Genomic DNA, 19,014 nt, shown 5'->3' with positions numbered 1-19,014 from the left:
GCCTTGTGGAGGGAAACAATGACATTGTGTGTGTCCAGAATAATACTGTGTACCAGTACAGAATAAGATGATTATACCATGCTAGTCATCAGATTATAACTCTGGCAAGAAGTGCTATTGAATATACAGGGTACACCTCCTCCTGAACTGGAGACAAAAATTAGATCCACAGTCTTGCATAATTTTTGTTCAACCTCTGATCCCTTCCCAGACAGACCGGAAATGCTCCTGAACTGGAGGTAAAAATTAGATGTACACATGGTAAAAAAAAGTGTCTCATAGGAGGGGTGCGAAGATATCTGAAATGATCAATATAACTTGTGTAGTGCTTGGAAAATAAATTGATTATCATCTGAATATGCATCCAGAACAATATAGTATCAGCCATAAATTGTCATATGAAACCTATCTATGACATACTTAAGGAAGCATGTTTGACGACAAGGGGGAAAAATCATCAAACATTTTTAAAGTCCATCGTCTGTAGCATCAAATTGTTTTGGACCAAATGTGCACCAACACTTTTTTTTTATCGTGTATGGTCATGCATTATTTTTGTTCAACCTCTGATCCCATCCCGGACAAACTGGAAATTGTAGGCAGGGTTTGATAGAACAAGGGCAAGTTGCTCAGTATCACATTGATAGTTCAAGGTTTGTTAATCTACTTGGAACACAGTTTGCAGTGATAATGTTAATTATGCACTCAGGAACTGCTCCAGACCATCAGTACTAGGTCTTGTTGTGAAACCTAGGCTGTGACTTGGGTCAGGGGTAGGGGATACAGGGTGAACCAAAACTGTGGCTCGCAAATGAACTTAGGGGGAGAACTTGATTTTTCCTGTTTCCCCTCCATTCTCTCTCTCTCTCTCTCTCTGTATTATTAATGCAGACTGTATTATCCTTCTGTTGCCTTCCATGACATCATTCTTGTACAACATATGAAACTTTATTGTGGGTTTCACTTTGAGAGATTGTGGTGCAGGTCATCTTGAATTAATGTGTGTGGATTGTTTGGACAGAAGCTTATTGTTAACTGTTTTGCGGGCTTCAGTTTGGTTACAGCCACTCATGTTTAAGTATTCTATCCTCGGTCAGCTATATTTTATTTTAAAAAACATACAGCAAACAGCTAGTTCTTTGTGAGAGAGAGAAAGACTTACTAACTGTACGGAGGTTTATTACCATGCACTGCATGCGTGTGAGCCACACCTGTACTTGTATAGATAAATTATTAAGACTATATGAAATAATGGACAAATGCTCTACATATGCAGGATATTTATTTAGGTGATTATAGTTTTAAAGATGTACCAGTATCATGTTGATTACAGCACATGCTCAGTTGAAGACTGACACTCCAGCAAAGTTTGTAATGGCAGCAGTGGGAGTACAGTACAATATAAAATATTTGTATGTCCTAATTAGGAAATTATGGAATATTACATGATTTACACACACACACACACACACACACACACACACACACACACACACACACACACACACACACACACACACACACACACACACATTGCCACAGATGTACAATACTGTATATACAGTCAGCAAAATATTTTGAGTATCATTACCCTTCTGTTTGTTCAAATTAGACCTGAGTAGCATTTCTCCATATATTTTGGTAGAGTTAATAATTTAAAGCAGTTAGCAATGCTTGTAGAGAGGATAGGAATATACAATACAGTTCCTGAAACAGGACAAGAGGTACAGTTCTAAATCCAGTTGTCCTATTTTGCAGAGTGTAAACAGTGTTGAAGGTAATGATACTTTTGTTTATAAATGTTGCACTGTTAGAGACATAAGTTCACCACCTATTCCACAGAGTCAACTGTACATTTAAGGCTTGTCAATTTTTTCACTCACACATCATATCAGAAAGAACCATCTATGGATAGAGACATATCAAGCCTGTCTCAGCTTAGGAGTATTAGTCAGCAGATGATACAGAGAAGTAGAAGAAGTGAAATTTTAGTTAAGTATTGTCCCTGACTACTTAATACTAAAGACTAGTTATCCAGAAACATTTCAGTATAAGGCTACATAAATGTGGGATATGTGTGTGTGTGTATGTGTGTGTGTTTGTGTAAGATGTAGTGGGGTGGGATTGTTATGTATGTGTGTTTGTTGCAGGGTGTTGCCACAAAAAGCCTCTATTGGTCCCTGGTGGCCGTGCGTTCGTATGGCCCACAATTCAGCAAGTGCAGAGGTAGATAACAGTGGAACCCCACAGACCCTTTCATGTGTACCTCTTGGGTCAAGTTGGTTTGGTTGGTAAAATCACATCACTGAAGTCACTCTAATGCAATATGCAACCACTGTATATTGTATTGAATAGTTTTTTATGAAGAACATTAACCTTTAGACACTTCACTTTGATGTGTTTTTCATTTTGTTCTTGCTGCTTCCAGGCTATTATTTTCAGCTGAGGAGACCACCCTCTCATAATGAAGGGGTTAATGAGGGCTATATCTAACTCAGTTTGAAAAGTCTCTCCAAGGCAGAACAAAATTGTCTGGAGATAGTAAGAGCTAAATATTGTAAAGATACGTCTTTGGATTGAACGGTTTAAATGTTTAGTAGTGATTAAGGCACTTGCTAAAATATAGGTTCATAAAATCTCATAGTTTTGTGATACCAACTAAACACAACCTGGTGAAGGGGTCTTTTTTTCAGTATTTATTCTCGGATTTTTCCAAACATAAAAATTGAATCTTGACTCTTATATTTGGCACTCTGATATATTATTGTTCTTGTTTTCTTAAAGTTTGCATAGTAGTTATTATTATTTTTAATTTTGCTTGTGTGGCTTCTTTTATTACATTGCTATAAATTCCTCTTTTTGTGTGCCTGCTTGGGTGAAGGTAAAGGTATGGCTTTTGTGAGCAAATGTGCTTCCTTACTCATGAGGGTTTTGCAGCTGAGTGTTGCACTGGTTCTGGAATCGAAGTATGTACTCTGGACAATTATGCTTCATTATTTTGTAGTATTTGAGATTTTAAACACTGAAATTGCCATGATCAGTAAATTGTTTACAGTTCATTAAAATATACAGTATTCTTGCAGACAAATGACTGTAATAGATTATTGCAGATCTGGATCCTCAGAAGACTATATTAACAAAAAAATATTGTACTATTTGGATATCAACCTTTAAAATGTACATTAATTTCCTTGCATCTGTCCAGTAGGATACTTTTTGTAAGAGAAAAATGCTTTGGCTGAAGTAGAGTAAAACAGTTTTAAGTATTAGGAATTATCAGAAATGCAATAATACACTGTACTACGATACAATACAACACAGTACAGTGGTACAGTATGATACAATCAGTACAGTGCAGTAAACTTCTTTGACATTACTTTCCCTCAAAGATGGGTGTATGCAACATTTTGTCATGGTAATGGCCAAAGTTGTATTTGGAGGATGCCATTCAGTGTGACCAACCACCACCTCACCACAACCATCATCATCATGCCCAGATCTCAGAGTCACCAGTCACCCTCACTACCCATTAGTCTTTACTGTCTCTGCTAGTTACTGCATGAGGAGTGAAAATCCTCAGTCTGTCAATCTGTCTGTCTGTAGTGAGACACCTTAATCTCCTAAGGGGTGGCCACAAACTGATGGCCTCCCTGTTGCCCTGTTCTCTGCCATTTGGCTGACCTCCTTTTCAGCTAACAACCCTCTCTCTTATGTATCCCTCCCTTTTATCCCAACTCATCCTCAGTCCCCCTTACCCTCTTCCATCTCACTCATACATTCTTCTAGTCAGTCAGACTCTCATTCTCCATCCTTTCCTCATGGCCAGACCATCTCAAAATGTTTCTCATAATCATAACCCCATCAGTACCACAGTGCTCCTTGTATTCCTCATTTTCTCTCTTGTCTCTCCATGTAACTATACGTGCCTCTCTCATGTAACTCATTTCGACTGCTTTGACTCTTTATGTGTGTCCTTCCAATAGGATCCACAACTTCACATCCATGCATTAGAGTGGTGATCACAATACTGCTGTGCAGTAACTTTCATACTCCATGGTCACTTCCTAGTTCCATGCCACTGCTTTTATTGAACCAGCAAATTTTCTACCCTGCTATATGCTCTCAGGTACTTCATCTTCCAAACTTCCATCCCTACTCATCACGCTACGTAAATATTTGACGGCACTTGCATTCTCCAGTTCCAGACCATCCAGCCTCACTATGCACTTTCGTTTCATTGTTTCATTTTTAAAGGCTCCAACATTCTTGCATGCGTCGGCCTTGGTCACCTAATGGCGACTCTCCATGCTGCACGATCCATTGCAGCCTCCCTGTTCAGTCCCTTAACCATGAGGTCACACTTAGCCCCTTAACCACGGGGCGTCACTTTCATGACGCTTGGGTGCAAGGGATCATACCGAGGGGCGTCACTTTTGTGATTTTGTATTATTTTGAATTCACCCGGGCTTTCAAGTGGTGGCTTGTATCATCTATCAGTACTGCCAATGTCCAACACTACTCAGCACTCCTAATCTCATCTGTACTCCCATCCACTGTTGACAATTTAGCCATTTCTCCCCGTTCTTGACTCCCCTCCCTACCCCCCCTCCATTACCCTATCCTCTCGCCTGCCCGGCCGTGCTACGCTAAGTAAATCTTCCCTGGAATTTTTCACTGATTTCATCCATTGAAATAAGCCCTATGCCCTATTCTTATACCAAATAATATATACAAGAAAGAAATAAGGTAAGTGAGAGTGCCATACACCTAGAATTTGCTAATTATCACCTGACAACACCTCATGTGCACTCGTTCGCTAATTTTCGCTGTTTATTTCTCCTTGAAACATGCTGTATGATCTATTTTCATAATAAAAATATATATAAGAAAGGAAGGGAGAAGCCTAAGTGATATTTACATTCACCTGGAACTACCTAATTATTGCAGGCCACCACAGTGTATTCTACGCTAAGTAAATCTTCCCTGGAATTTTCCACTGATTTCATCCATTGAAATAAGCCCTATGCCCTATTCTTATACCAAATAATATATACAAGAAAGAAATAAGGTAAGTGAGAGTGCCATACACCTAGAATTTGCTAATTATCACCTGACAACACCTCATGTGCACTCGTTCGCTAATTTTCGCTGTTTCTCCTTGAAACATGCTGTATGATCTATTTTCATAATAAAAATATATATAAGAAAGGAAGGGAGAAGCCTAAGTGATATTTACATTCACCTGGAACTACCTAATTATTGCAGGCCACCACAGTGTATTCTACGCTAAGTAAATCTTCCCTGGAATTTTCCACTGATTTCATCCATTGAAATAAGCCCTATGCCCAATTCTTATACTAAATAATATATACAAAAAAGAAATAAGGTAAGTGATAGTGCCATACACCTGGAATTGGCTAATTATCACCTGACAACACCTCACGTGCACTCGTTCGCTAATTTTCGCTGTTTATTTCCCCTTGAAATATGCCGTATGATCTATTTTCGTAATAAATATACATATAAGGAGGGAAGGGAGAAGCCTAAGTGATATTTACATTCACCTGGAACTACCTAATTTATAATGTATTGTCTAGATTTCCTGCCAATCATTTCACTGCTATATATTAGCAGCTGTCAAGAGGCTGACGTTGGCAGTAATGCATTTCCCTAGGTAGGCCACCCTGGCCCACCCCTATCAGTTCACTGTCATCTTCCAATGTGAAGGTACGTCTGTTTGCTCCTGCTAACTTAGCCACTTTTTACCCCCATGCAAAGGGCCTTGTGACCTTTACCCCCTACTAAACCTCGTGTGGAAGGAGGTAAAGGGTTGACAATTGATAAAAGAGTAACTACGATCTTTCTGTTGAGTAAAACAGTGCAAGTGGAATTGTAAATAATGTGTAAACAGCAAGTGAAAGTAATGAATGTAAATATACGTGAACAGTGGAAAATAGTTTTATAAGTTACCTCAAGTGACAGTGCATAACACAGTGTAAGTGAAATAGAAATGTAAATAACGTAAATAAAATAGAGAACTTAAATAGAAATATAAATGAGTAGTATTATAAGAATACGAGTATATACCCTAGGAGTAATGAAAGTGAAAGTTTCACTCTAGCATGTATGAATACTATGAGTTATGAGAGTGAAGGTGAAAGTGACATTCACTCTCAATGCTAGTATACAGGATGAGAAAGTGAATGCTACGTATTTTACTAAAAGAAATTGAATGCCTACAGTGACAGTTAACTACTATTACTGAAGGAAACTTATGGATAAAGACTGTAGATATATATAAGTGTTATATAGTAACAGAAATATAAACTGTGAGTGTTTTTATGAATAATAGACAACACTAGCGGCGAACGATCGGAAGTGGGATGGTCATACGCCCTCGTAATTTTCATTGCTTTCATAGTGTTTTTTGGGGGGAGTATGGATTCCAAACTATTTGAGAATCATAGAATAGTGTTTCTAGTGATAATATCAGGCTGTGGCAATCATATTACGAGTTGTCGGGAAGTGTAAAGTGGAGACTTCGTTACTCAACTTCAGAGGTATCCACAAGTCCTACGGTACTCGACAAAGGCTCAACAAACATCCAAGGAGAAAGCTGAAGGTTTGTGCCATAAGTTTATGTGATTTTAATATTCTAGGACAAATAACTGATTTTTGGCAAATATTTTTAGAGAGTCCGTCGGAGCACGAATATGCCCACGGGAGACGCAAGTCAAAGCAAAACAAGCCTGCGGTGTAAGGGTTAATGACCTCGTCCCATGTCTTTCTCGGTCTGCCCCTCATAACCCCACCCCAATATTAACACTTCTCACTTTCCTCACCCAATTATCATCCCCCATCCTCTCCACATGTCCAAACCATCTCAATCTACCTCTCCTCATCACAACACCAGTACACTCCAGTCCCATCCTACCTTTCAACTCTTCCATTGTAAACCCAGTCCCCCCAGACCTTGGACGCAGGGACGCACTACACATCTACCTAATCATTGTCATTTCTGTACGTCTGAGCCGACGAATATCCTCCTCCTTCACTGCCCAGGTCTCACCACCATACAACATTACACTCCTAACACATGCTGCATACAAAGACCCCTTAGCACGTAGAGAGAGTCCTCTCAGTGTCAGGAGAGGCAAGAGCTCCCTGAACTTCTTCCAACCACTTCTCACCCTAGCCCCAGAGCTAGCTCCAGCCCCACCTCCAGCACACAACATGTCTCCCAAATAACAAAACTCTTCCACACACTCAAGAGATTCACCAGCAAGTTCAATCCTTTCACGTCTGACAATCTCCACCTGCTCTCCCCGACATGCTGTACAAAGGACTTTGTAACTTCATTTCTTTTCAAGCCTGTGACATTAGCCACATTCACATTTACATTTTTTTATTTAATATGTACACTCACAACTTCATCAACCAAGCTTGAAAATCCTAGTCATCATTACTTAGTACAATATCATCAGTAAGCAATAATGCAGGCAGTTTCCAAACTGCCCTCTCTTACTAAGAGAGCTTTTGCATTATCCAGTTTTTCACCATGACCATGGCTAGCTGCTATGCCAGAGGTGTAACAGCTCCCTGCCATGAAGGCAGTGGGTCACACTTGCCCAGACATGGATCAGCCTGCTCCAGTACTGTGTGTACCAAGCAACAGATAGTGATGGATTGCATTCAGCATCTGAAAGCCCTTTATCTCTTATATATAAGGAAAAAGGAAAGACAACAGTGCAGAGTCCATTGGATACACCAAAGAGAGACAGTGGAAGCATTTGCAGTGCTGTTTGAAGAACTAAGAATTGATGACATGAAATATTAAAATTATTTCATATCATATAGGCTCGGGTCTCATAACACTGGCTTCTGCTGAATGAGAGATATTAGATGCTCTCTTTCATCACTTGCCATACCGATGTAATATACATCATTTCATTGCAGTTTTTCACACGTGTACCAACAAGGTCAAGTGTGGGACTAAATTGCATTTTTTTTTTTTTTTTTTTTTTTTTTTTTTTTATGTGCCTGACTCTGGGCATAGGCTTCACAGCCTGGTCCCAAGGCCCAGTAGTCCTCCTACATATCATATACCTCTACATGTCACCATTTCGGCACTAACACGCACTGTCCATACTGAATACATGCTGGGGCTGTCTCATATAGGACTGGTGTATAGGTACTAGCGGGGATATTTTTATGTGTTGGCGGGTCTTCTGGTAGATCGGTAAAGTCTACTTTACATGAAATTCAAATCCTTAACCCTTAAAAGACGGGCATCGGAATGTTTTGACATACGTTCAGGATGGGCATAATCAGGGGATGCGATATGTTGGAGGGTTTGTGAGGGGTGGGAGAGATGGTGGTGGGGTTGTGGGGTGGTGCAGGGGGAGGGGGCTGGGTGGCTAGGGGAGGTGGGGTGTTGGTAGAGGGGGTAGAGTGGGTGTGGGGGTGGGAGGGGGGTTGGGTTGTGGGTAGAGGAGTGGGGTGGGTGGGTATAGGGTGGGGGTTGGAGAGTTGGGTGGTTGTGGGGGTGGTGGTTGGGGGAGTTAGGGGGTTGGGGGTGGTGGGGATAGGTGGTAGGGGGTGGGGGTGGTGGGGGGATTGTGGAGGAGTTGAGGGTGGTTGGGGGGATGGTGGGTGTATGGTTTTTTTTTTTTTTTTTTTTTTTTTTTTTTAATACGTGTCCAACTCTGGGGAAAGGCTCAGGGCCTATTTCTTGGGGGCAGTGACCTATCCCAAGGCCCAGTAGTCCTCCTACACCTCCACATGTCACCACTTCGGCGCTAACACCCACCAACCATATTGAATACATGCTGGAGCTGTCTCATACAGGACTGGTGAACTGGTATTAGCGGGGGTACTTTTACGACATGTCGGCGGGTCATCTGGTAGATCAGGAAAGTCTGCTTTTTAGGAAATTCAAATCCTTAAACTGTTCCCTGCCTCAGCCGGGATTCGATCCTGGGTCCATTAGGACTGCAAGCCGCCTCTCTACCGATTCAGCCACCGCCTCCCCCAGGTTGCAGGTGGAAAGGGTAGGGGCGCTAGGAGAGTGGGAGTTAGGGCTGGTAGAGGGCGGTGGGAAGGGTTCGGGGGGTTGTGGAGGGACCTGGGGGACCTGTGGGGGTTTGGGGTTAGGGTTTGGGGGCAGTGGGGAGGGTTGGGATGGAGGGGTGGGGATGGGGAGGGTGGGGGATGGTGTGTGGGTGTGGTGGTAGGAGGATGGGGTAGGTGTGGGAGGGTGGGGGTGGGGGGTGGGTGTGACTGCAGATGCGGACACCTGTCTTTTTGCCCCAGTACCCTCAGACAGCATATGCAGACACCTGTCTTTTAGGGGTTAAACTGTTTCCTGCCCCAGCGGGGATTTGAACCTGGGTCTGGTAGGACTGCAGGCCACCTCTCTACCGACTGAGCCACCACCTCCCTCCATGCATACTGTAGATGCAGCAGACTGCCGTGTAATGTGAAGTCAGGCTTAAACAAGTTCATATGACTAGGTCTGCCTAGGCCCAGTGAGATGCCATGTCGGTAGATTCACCATGACCATACCATGTGAAGGCCTACACAAGAATATTCAGTTGACTGCAGTTCACAGTGCTGTGCCTTGAATGGTCATGGTGAGAAAGTGGATAGTGTGAAAGCAGCCTAAGAACATTCCAATATCCACAGCCCAACTTTGGTATTTCGTTTATAACCCCATACTGTTTGGTTTTGTTTATAGAACCTCCAGCATGCTTGCATGCATCGGCCTTGGTCACATATAGGTGTTTCTCCATGCTGCTTGATTTTTGGCAGCCTTCCAATTCAGTCCCTTATCCCTGAGGTTAAACTTTATGATCTTGTCCCAGGTCTCTTTGGATCTGCATCTCACAACCCTACCCGCAGCGTTCACATTTCTCACTTTCTGCTCCCAGTTGTCATCCTCCATCCTCTCCTTATGCCCAGACCATCTTAATCTGTCACTCCTCATCACAACATCGACACACTCCAGTCCCATCCTTCCTCTCAACTCTTCCATTGTTAACCTAACCACCCCAGGCCATGCCTTCAGGGACATACTGCCCATCCACCTAATCGTTGTCATTTATTTACGTGTGAGCTTGCAAGTATCCTCTTCCTTTACTGCCCAGGTCTCACTACCATACAGCATTACTTTCCTAACACATGGTGTATACAAAGATCCCTTATCACAGAGGGAGAGCCCTCTCAATGTCAGCAGAGGCAACATCACCCTGAGCTTCTTCCAACCACTTCTCACTCTAGTCACAGAGCATACTCCAGCCCTACCTCCAGCACATAACATTCCCAAGCAACAGAACTCTTGCACACACTCAAGAAACTCTCCAGCAAGATCAGTCCTATCATGCCTGACATCCTCCACATGCTCTCCCTAGCACACTGCATACACCAAATCAGCATAATCTTATGGTCCACCTGTAATACCACTATCTCTTGTCCACCCACTTATCACAAACACTGCACAAGATGGAAATACATTCCATGCCATTGTGGCAGACTGCACATGGCCACTTTCCCTCTTCTTTGACAATACTGCCTAAACCCTGCATTTACTCTCAAGCCTTTGTGCACTGTACCATCTCTCCACTTCCTAAATCTTTCCTCTGCCTCTCTTTCATTCTCTGCAGTCAACACTAAATCATTGGCATACAACATGTTCCATGGGAGTCCACTTCAGAAGTCACATGAGAGGGCTTCAAGCATCATGATAAACAATAAAGGGCTCATGACTGAACCCTGATGCGCACCAGCCTTCACGGAAACTCATCACTCAAATCTCCAGTCACTCTCACCTGGATGTGAGCACCCACATACACTACATAGCCGTAACCACTCTAACCGGCCACTCCTCATTCTCAAGCTTTCTCATTGCCCGCTTCACCACCTCCATATTGACTTATTTAAAAACCTTCTCCAGATCAACAAAAACTAAGTACAGATTCCTTTTCTTTCCTATATGTTTTTCATGAACTTGTCAAACAATGAATATGGCATCAGTGGTCCTTAAAGTGCCTGGCATAAACCCAAGCTACATCTCATCAGTATTCACTCTTTCTCTAATCGTGCCTTCTAGAACTCTCCATTACCCTCTTTTTCTGGTCCAAAAGTTTTATGCCTCTATAATTTCCTCATGCCAGGGCCTCACCCGTCCCCTTGTACATACTTACAATCACACTCTTCAACCAGTCATCCCGGACAGCGCACTTATATATATATAATTGTAATTATCAAATCAGTAACTAACCCCACTCTTATATCTTCTGAGGCCTTGAACATTTCGGCAGTCAACCAAGACTCATCTGCATCCTGCCTGTTGGCCAGCTGACACAGTAGTAGCATCAAAGGCCAAGGGCCAAACACTGGATCCCATGACTCCAAGCCTTCGCTATTAGAGTCAAACTCCTCATTCGTCAACCAGTCACAGTGCCCTTTCCAGGTGTCTTTAGTATCCTCACTGTTCACTGCTACCTTTCCTTCATTATTCTTCACACACAGCTCACCTATGGTACCCCTGTTTTCCCTCTTCATCTGATTTGCCACCGTAAGTACATGTATCCATATATATATATATATATATATATATATATATATTCTCATTCATTCATTCATTGCCAGACGCCATGTATCCCAAACGGTGTGGCCAAGGGCTTAGAGTTAATTGTTTTACAGGGAGGGGCACTAATCCTCCACCAACCCCACTTAACACGTAAGGATGCCAACAGCATCTGGTGTTCCCAGGCGGTCACCCATCCAAGTACTAACCAGACCCAACATTGCTTAACTTCGCTGATCGGATGGGAAGCGGTGTACTCAACGTGGTATATATATATATATATGTATATTACAGTATATACATACAGTAATCCCTCCACTATCCGATGTAATAGAGCCAAAGGCATGTCCGGAAAGTGGTCCCATCCGGAAAGTGGGCACCTGCCTGCTGGACTGGTACTTAAGGACACTAACCCAGCCTAATTTTGAAAGCCACCTAAATGACTCCCTACCAGACATGCATAGCACCTATTTAAACCTATTGAAGACCCTATTCACACCAGTAATGGACATAAAGCATGAAATAAATGAAAAGGAACCAAAGAATGAGGAATTAGAAGTGACTGTACCTCAGCCAGGGCACTTACAGCACGTTTTTGGCCACCTTCTTAACCCTAGAATGCTTACGTCGGGTTAATTTCCTTGTTCGGCGATTTATTTATTTGCTATTTTGTTATGATAAGAGCTTTGGAGTTGTCCTTCCCTATACCTTCAATCCACCCTACCCCCTACCTACATAGGTAGTGGTGTGGTTTCATCTCGCATTTATCACCATGATATTTGGGTTTAAAGTGTTTTTTACCCGACAAAAGCATTTGTGTTACATTTTTTTTATTTTTGTGTTTTCCTTTTTTTCCAGCTGTATAATTAGTTTCTGATTAAATCAAAGAGACTAAAGGGTGAAAACAATCTGAAAGAGTCTAAATTGATAAAAAAGGTGTTTCACAGGTATAATGTGGATTAAGTGTTTTTTACTCGACAAAAGCATTTGTGTTACATTTTTTTAAATTTTTGTTATTTCTTTCTTTTTTCAGGTGTATAATTAGTATATGATTATATCAAAGAGACTAAAGTGTACAGAGACTAAAATAGACTAAACTGAAAGAAAATGTTGAAAAAAAAAATTCTCCTGGCGAAAGCAGTACTGTGAGGATAATAATGTAAGCATTCTAGGGTTAAGGGTTTGGCAGTGGTGAAAATGCTCTTGAAGCAAATACAGTAATCCAGTGTTGTGCTGCACTTACAGTAATTCTTTGCACTTTGAGTTATAATTGTTTAACACTGCACATTGTTAATTGCACCATGCCAGTTTCATCCGCCCGTTTGCACTCCACAGTTAATCCTTTGCACTCTAAATTCTACTTTCTTAACTCTGCACAGCACTGTAAATTCCCGTGTGATCTACTGGCGAGGTATTGCAGTTTATTCACTTTATTCACAAAAAAACAAGCACGTGTGGCATCCACTGCGATAAGCATCCACTCGCATCGAAGTTAAGCAGTAACTGTTGGAGTGTTGGTGACGGGGAAACAGAGTTGCCAGATCGCAACAGCCACGTTACCAAACTCCTCAATTTTCATTACCAAATTTAACTTTTCGTTACCAAATTTGTAAAGCTAGCATTTATTCTTCACTAATTATATATCTATCTATCTATCTATCTATAGCCCGACGCCCTAATCCCGCAAAGGGTGGCCGCAGACAAAACGCCTCCAAGTCACTCTGTCACCCACCATTTGACTACCCTCCCCCCAACTCACACCCCCCCCTCCCTCATATACCTCTCAACTCCATCCCTCCACCTCATCCTCGGTCTACCCCTCCCTCTCCTTCCCTCCACCTCACCTACATACACCCTCTTAGTCAGTCTTTCATTCTCCATTCTCTCCACATGTCCAAACCACCTCAGTGTATTTCTCCTAATCTTCTCAACCACATCCACATCTACCCCACAACGTTCCTTCACTTCTTCATTTGTCAACCTGTCCCTCCACGTCACTTCACATGCTCCTCTCAAGTAACTCATTTCCACTGCTCTCACTCTTGACTTGTTCCCCTCTTGCAAGGTCCATGCCTCGCTTCCATACGTCAGGGTAGGGATCACAATGCCATCATGCAGTGACTTCTTAACTTCCATACTCACCTCCCTATTTCTCATCACTGCTTTCAGTGTACCAACAACCTTCCTTCCCTGCTGTACCCTTTCACGTACTTCATCCCCCAAAGTTCCATCCTTACTCATCACACTACCCAAGTACTTGAATGCACTCACATTCTCCATATCCTCACCATCCAACCTCACTGCACACTCTGTGACTTCATTCCTCTCAAACACCATAACTTTACTTTTGTTTACATTAACTTTCAGCTTCCTCCTCCTACACACTGTCCCAAATTCATTCACCAAACCTTGCAACTCCCATTCATCTTCACTCAACAATACTGTATCATCAGCAAACAGCTAATTATATATACAAGTGGAAATACATGTAATCACTCTCCTAATTATAAACAGCATATTGATTATTTTCACGCTATGTAGGCTAGCAAATTAATCAGAGAGAGCAGACAATCCACCAGCTCCATCCTGTATATCCTCATACATGTGAAAAATCCATTTGGTAATGCATTATTCTGATTCATTACCAAACAAATTTTTCATTACCAAATTGGCCGACATTTGGTAATGAAAAATACAAAATGGCAACCCTGACAGGGGAGGGGGGAGGAAGGAACGGGTGAAGGGGCCATGGTGTAAATAGCTGTTTGGCGCTGTGCCGGAATTTCAAATTACGTTTTTTTTTTTTTTTTTTTTTTTTTTTTTTTTAAAGGTCCAGGTCCACAACGTCCGGTAAGTGGGGTGTCCGGAAAGTGGGCATCCGAACAGTATAGGGATTACTGTACTGTAAATATATATATATACAGTATATATATTGTGTATATATATATTCATTCATTCATTCATTGCCAGACGCCATGTATCCCAGACGGGGTGGCCAATGGCTTAGAGTTAATTGTTTTACAGGGAGGGGCACTAATCCTCCACCAACCCCACTTGTGTGACACGTTTTATATATATATATATATATGAGGCGTCTAGAACCAAAGGGGCATCGGCGCCAAAATGTACTTTTGAGTTATGACGCTTTAAAGTTGTGTTTATGGCAACATCATAGCCAGAAGGCAATAAACAAACCTTTTATACATCAAAATGATCATCAGCGCCTATGCTCTACATGTAAAGCCAAAAAAACAAAATAATAATAACCGTAACCACAAAATAGGCAGCAAACCAAACCCCCAATTTATAAGTGGGCATAATAACATATTGTAGGGATTTAAAAACATAGCATAAAAAACATCAACGAATGTATTAATGTACAAAACTTTATTAACTGAAGATTCCAGTTCACTTAATATTAATAAACGAATAATTATTACTGTAATTTCACGTTTTTTACAACTAAAACTGAAATCAATGCAATTATTTTTCCTCTACTATAATAGATTGAAATAACAACACTAAAAAAAAAAAAAGTTGTGTAGTGCTTAAGTAAATTGAGAAGGGGTAGTGGGGGGTTAAATGGTGGGGTCGTCATCTAGGAGAACGACATCCAACTCTGCCTCCTCGGTGCCACACCCCCTACCGCTGTCTCCCCTCACCACTCTCTTTTCCTCTTCCTTTCTACCTTTTTCCACTTCTCCACACACTTCTGACACTTACGAGAGGTTATAGGCACCACCTCCTCACTGTAACTATGTGATGAACTCATCTTGTCACCCCCCCCTTCAACCCCAATAACAACAGCTCATCTTGTCACCAATAATCCACGATAAATGGGGTAAAAATCCAATACGTAATAATTATACACCTCAGTGAACACGGGAAGGAATCCTCACCGTCACACCAGGCGGGCCACACGCTTGCTGATTGGCTGCTCTGGGGGAGTGGCAGAGAGTGAGAATGCTGATTGGTTTGGCCTGTGTGGCTTAGATGCCTGCCTGCTCTGATTTGTTCGCCCGGCAGCATGGACAAACCCACGTGACTTTGAGCCCCTCTACCACTTTCCAGAAGGCCGAATCTTGTATGGCAACCAGTGCTGTCACTGAGAAGAGGGTTAAGCCTGTTGTCTCCCATACCTAACTCAAAACCAGTATATTGGTGGGGATGCCCCTTTGGCTCTAGACGCCTCATATATATATATATATATATATATAGTAAACTCTCAATAATCTGTTGTAGCAAAATCTGGCCCAATGCAATATCTGACCCCAAAATGGGACATGACCAGTGGTTTTATTCAATATCCAGCATTGAGGTACATCAACCAGCTTGCAAATGGTAGCCAACTGATGCTGTATTACCGTGTTTTATCGTTATTTTATTTTATTTTATGTTTAGTTTACATCTTTTAGTCAGGAAAGTTTTTTGGATAGTTGTGTGACAGATAATAACAATATCTGGTTCAGTGTCAAATATTGTGCCAGATGCAATATCCAGCATAGGGCTTGGCTGAATTACGCCAGAAAATTGAGAGTTTACTCTGTATATATATATATATATTAGACTATGCAAAAAATATACCATGAAAGTCATACAAGTATATGCACCAACTTTTCAAAGCCCAGATGAAGAAATAGAAACATTCTATGATGACATCTCCCAGATTATGGAAGAAGAAAAGACAACATATACTATAATCATGGGAGACTTCTATGCAAAAGTTGGGAAGTCGAAAAATGGAGAAGCATGTATGGGAAAATTTGGAGTGAGAGAAAGGAATGAGAGAGGAGAAATGCTGGTAAATTTTGCTGAAATGTTTAACATGAGAATAATGAACACATTCTTCCACAAAAGAGCAGGAAGAAAGTGGGCCCGGAGAAGCCCAAATGGAGAAACAAAGAATGAAATCGACTTCATTGTAGCAGATAAGAGTAATCTGATCGCAAATGTCACAGTTATCAACAGTGTAAATATAGGTAGTGATCATAGAATGGTGGGTTGCACAGCCAGATTCAGTTTCAGAAATGAAAGAATGAAGATGATTAAAGATAAAAAGATATGCCCAATAATAGTAAATGAAAACAAAGTAGCCTTTCAGTTGGAAATAAGGAACAGATTTCAGGCTCTAAGTAATGCTGAATGTGACATTGATGGGCTGAATGACAGACTAACAAAAGTGCTAAGAGAATCAGCAGAGGTAGTAGGAAAACCTAATACAACCAAAGCCAAGAAGTATTCAGAAAAGACACTCGAGCTTATGAAAAAACGAAAGGAAATGAAAGTAAAGACAAAGACGAAATAGAACGAGCAGAATTAAACAAGCTTATCAACAAGAGACAAAGAGAAGAAAAAAGAAAGAGAAACATGGATCAGATCAAAGAAACCATCAAAAATGGAAAAAGTTTGAAACAGGTCCGAAATAAAATGGCACTAGGAAAGCAACAAATGACATCACTGAAAGAAAAAAAATGGTGAAATCATTAAATGCAGAGATAAGATGGTGAAGAGAGTTGAAGAATTTTTCAAAGAACTGTATGCATCAAAAACAGTAGTACCAATCACTAACTTTTCAGTTGACACAAGTGAAATACCTGAGGCAACACCAGACGAAGTAAATATTTGTCTTAGAAATATGAAAAGAGGGAAGGCTCTGGGAGAAGCTGGAATAGTAACAGATTTACTTTTGGATGCCGGAGTTGAAGTGCAAATAGGCTTGCTCACTTATGCCCACTGCATAAAACAGAAGAAAATTCCCAAAACATGGTGTAATGCAATAGTTATTTTACTCTACAAAAAAGTTGACTCAAAAGATCTTAGTAACTATAGACCCATTAGCTTATTATCAGTCATTTACAAACTCTTCACTAAAGTCCTTACGAACAGAATAACAACAATTTTGGAGGAAAACCAACCTCGTGAACAGGCAGGATTCCGAAGCGGGTATTCGACCATTGATCATCTACATACAGTACCCTCCCGTCCAACACGCGTTTGTTCTGCACGATTCGCGTCCAGCACGGAGAGCAAAAAATTAGTACAATTTAATACAATTTAATTACTGTAACATGGGTGCATTAGCATAACATGCACAGAGCTCTGAGAAGTGGGCAAAATCCGCAGAGTTCGCCTCTAGCACGTTCACCCCCGGTCCAACACGGTCATACTGGACGTTCCTGTGATGCTGACAGCCAATCAAAACTTCTGATCATGTTTCCTCCCCCACCTGCTATCGTGACGTGATCGTGATGTCGCCCAATCAAAAATGCTTCTGCTCTCACGTGATGTTTTGTTTAAATTTCTCCCACCACAGTGCCACTCAGTCGCATAATTCGCATTGGATGGTGCTTTTTTCTCGCTTCATTTTCTGCCCTTGCAACTACATTTTATCCTGCTCACGATGCCTAGGAAGCCTTTTGAGAACCCAAGAAGCGGCGGCACCTCCCTCAGGCCACCAAGCTAGAAATCATTGAGAGGAAGAAGAAAAGAGAGAGGAAAGTGGACATCGTGAAGGCCTGCGACGTGAATGAAGCCAACGTGAGGACCATAATAAAAAACCAAGACACGATCCTGGCAGCAGTGAAGGCTTATGGAGTGCTAGGACAGGCAGAAGCAGGACTTTCCATGGATGTGGATGAGGATAGTGATTCTGAGTGTGATTTCGCAGGATTTATGAGGAAGGTTGAGGAGGAGGAGCAGCCATTACCCGCTAGTGACGCCAGCAGCCATCCTCTGGGGACCCAGTAGGACTACCTACAGCCTCGGATACCACCTTCCATTCCCAGCAAGCCCACCAAAACCATCCTAAAAGGATAGTTATCATTCATAGTACAGCACCATTTATTATAATTACAGTAGTACCAATACAGTAATCCCTCCAATATCCGGATCAATAGAGCCATAGGCAGGTCCGGATAGTGGTCCTGTCCGGATATTGGGCTCCAGCTTATGGACTTCTACTTATGGACCCTAACTCTGAAAAACACCTATACAACTCCCTCTGCACATGCATTGCACCTATTTAAGACCCAAATCACACCAATAAGGGACATAAAAGACTGAAATAAATGCAAAAGAACCATAAAATGAGGTTTTAGAGGTGAGTTTATACAATATTAAACATTCTGGGTACTTACAAGTCCCTTGCTCCTGGACTGGTTTGAACCGCCAGTTTGCAGTCCACAGTTAATCCTCTGCACTCTAAATTCTAATTTCTTAACACTGCACAACACTGTAAATTCCTCTGTGTTCTAGTGGCAAGGTATTGCAGTTTATTCGATGTTTATTCACAAAAAACAAGCACCTGTGGCTTGCACTGTTATGAGTATCTGCTCTCCATCGGAGTTAAGCTGTGACTGTTGATGTTGGTGGGGTAACAGAGTTGCCAGATCGCAACAGCCACATTACCAATCTCCTCAACTTTCATT

General features: G+C 41.6%; 1 protein-coding gene and 1 pseudogene across 6 annotated transcripts in view; one reads left to right on the top strand and one right to left on the bottom strand.

Moving 5' to 3' along the window:
- Positions 1–19,014, top strand: part of Flo1 (flotillin-1) — a 283,677-nt gene that overhangs the window by 21,970 nt on the left and 242,693 nt on the right. For 2 of the 6 annotated variants that reach the window (XM_080275747.1, XM_080275745.1), the window contains exon 2: positions 2,151–2,226. The exons of the other annotated variants lie outside the window; for them this stretch is intronic. In XM_080275747.1, coding sequence (XP_080131873.1) covers positions 2,151–2,226 — 76 coding nt within the window. The remainder of the gene's footprint in view (positions 1–2,150; positions 2,227–19,014) is intronic. 6 annotated transcript variants of the gene reach the window in all.
- Positions 11,748–11,866, bottom strand: LOC145404160 (5S ribosomal RNA; annotated as a pseudogene).

The sequence above is a fragment of the Coenobita brevimanus genome, chromosome 62 (assembly GCF_032717465.1).
Source record: "Coenobita brevimanus isolate Jiangsu-jjx chromosome 62, ASM3271746v2, whole genome shotgun sequence".
Lineage (NCBI taxonomy): Eukaryota > Metazoa > Arthropoda > Malacostraca > Decapoda > Coenobitidae > Coenobita > Coenobita brevimanus.
This window is presented reverse-complemented; position numbering and strand designations above follow the sequence as displayed.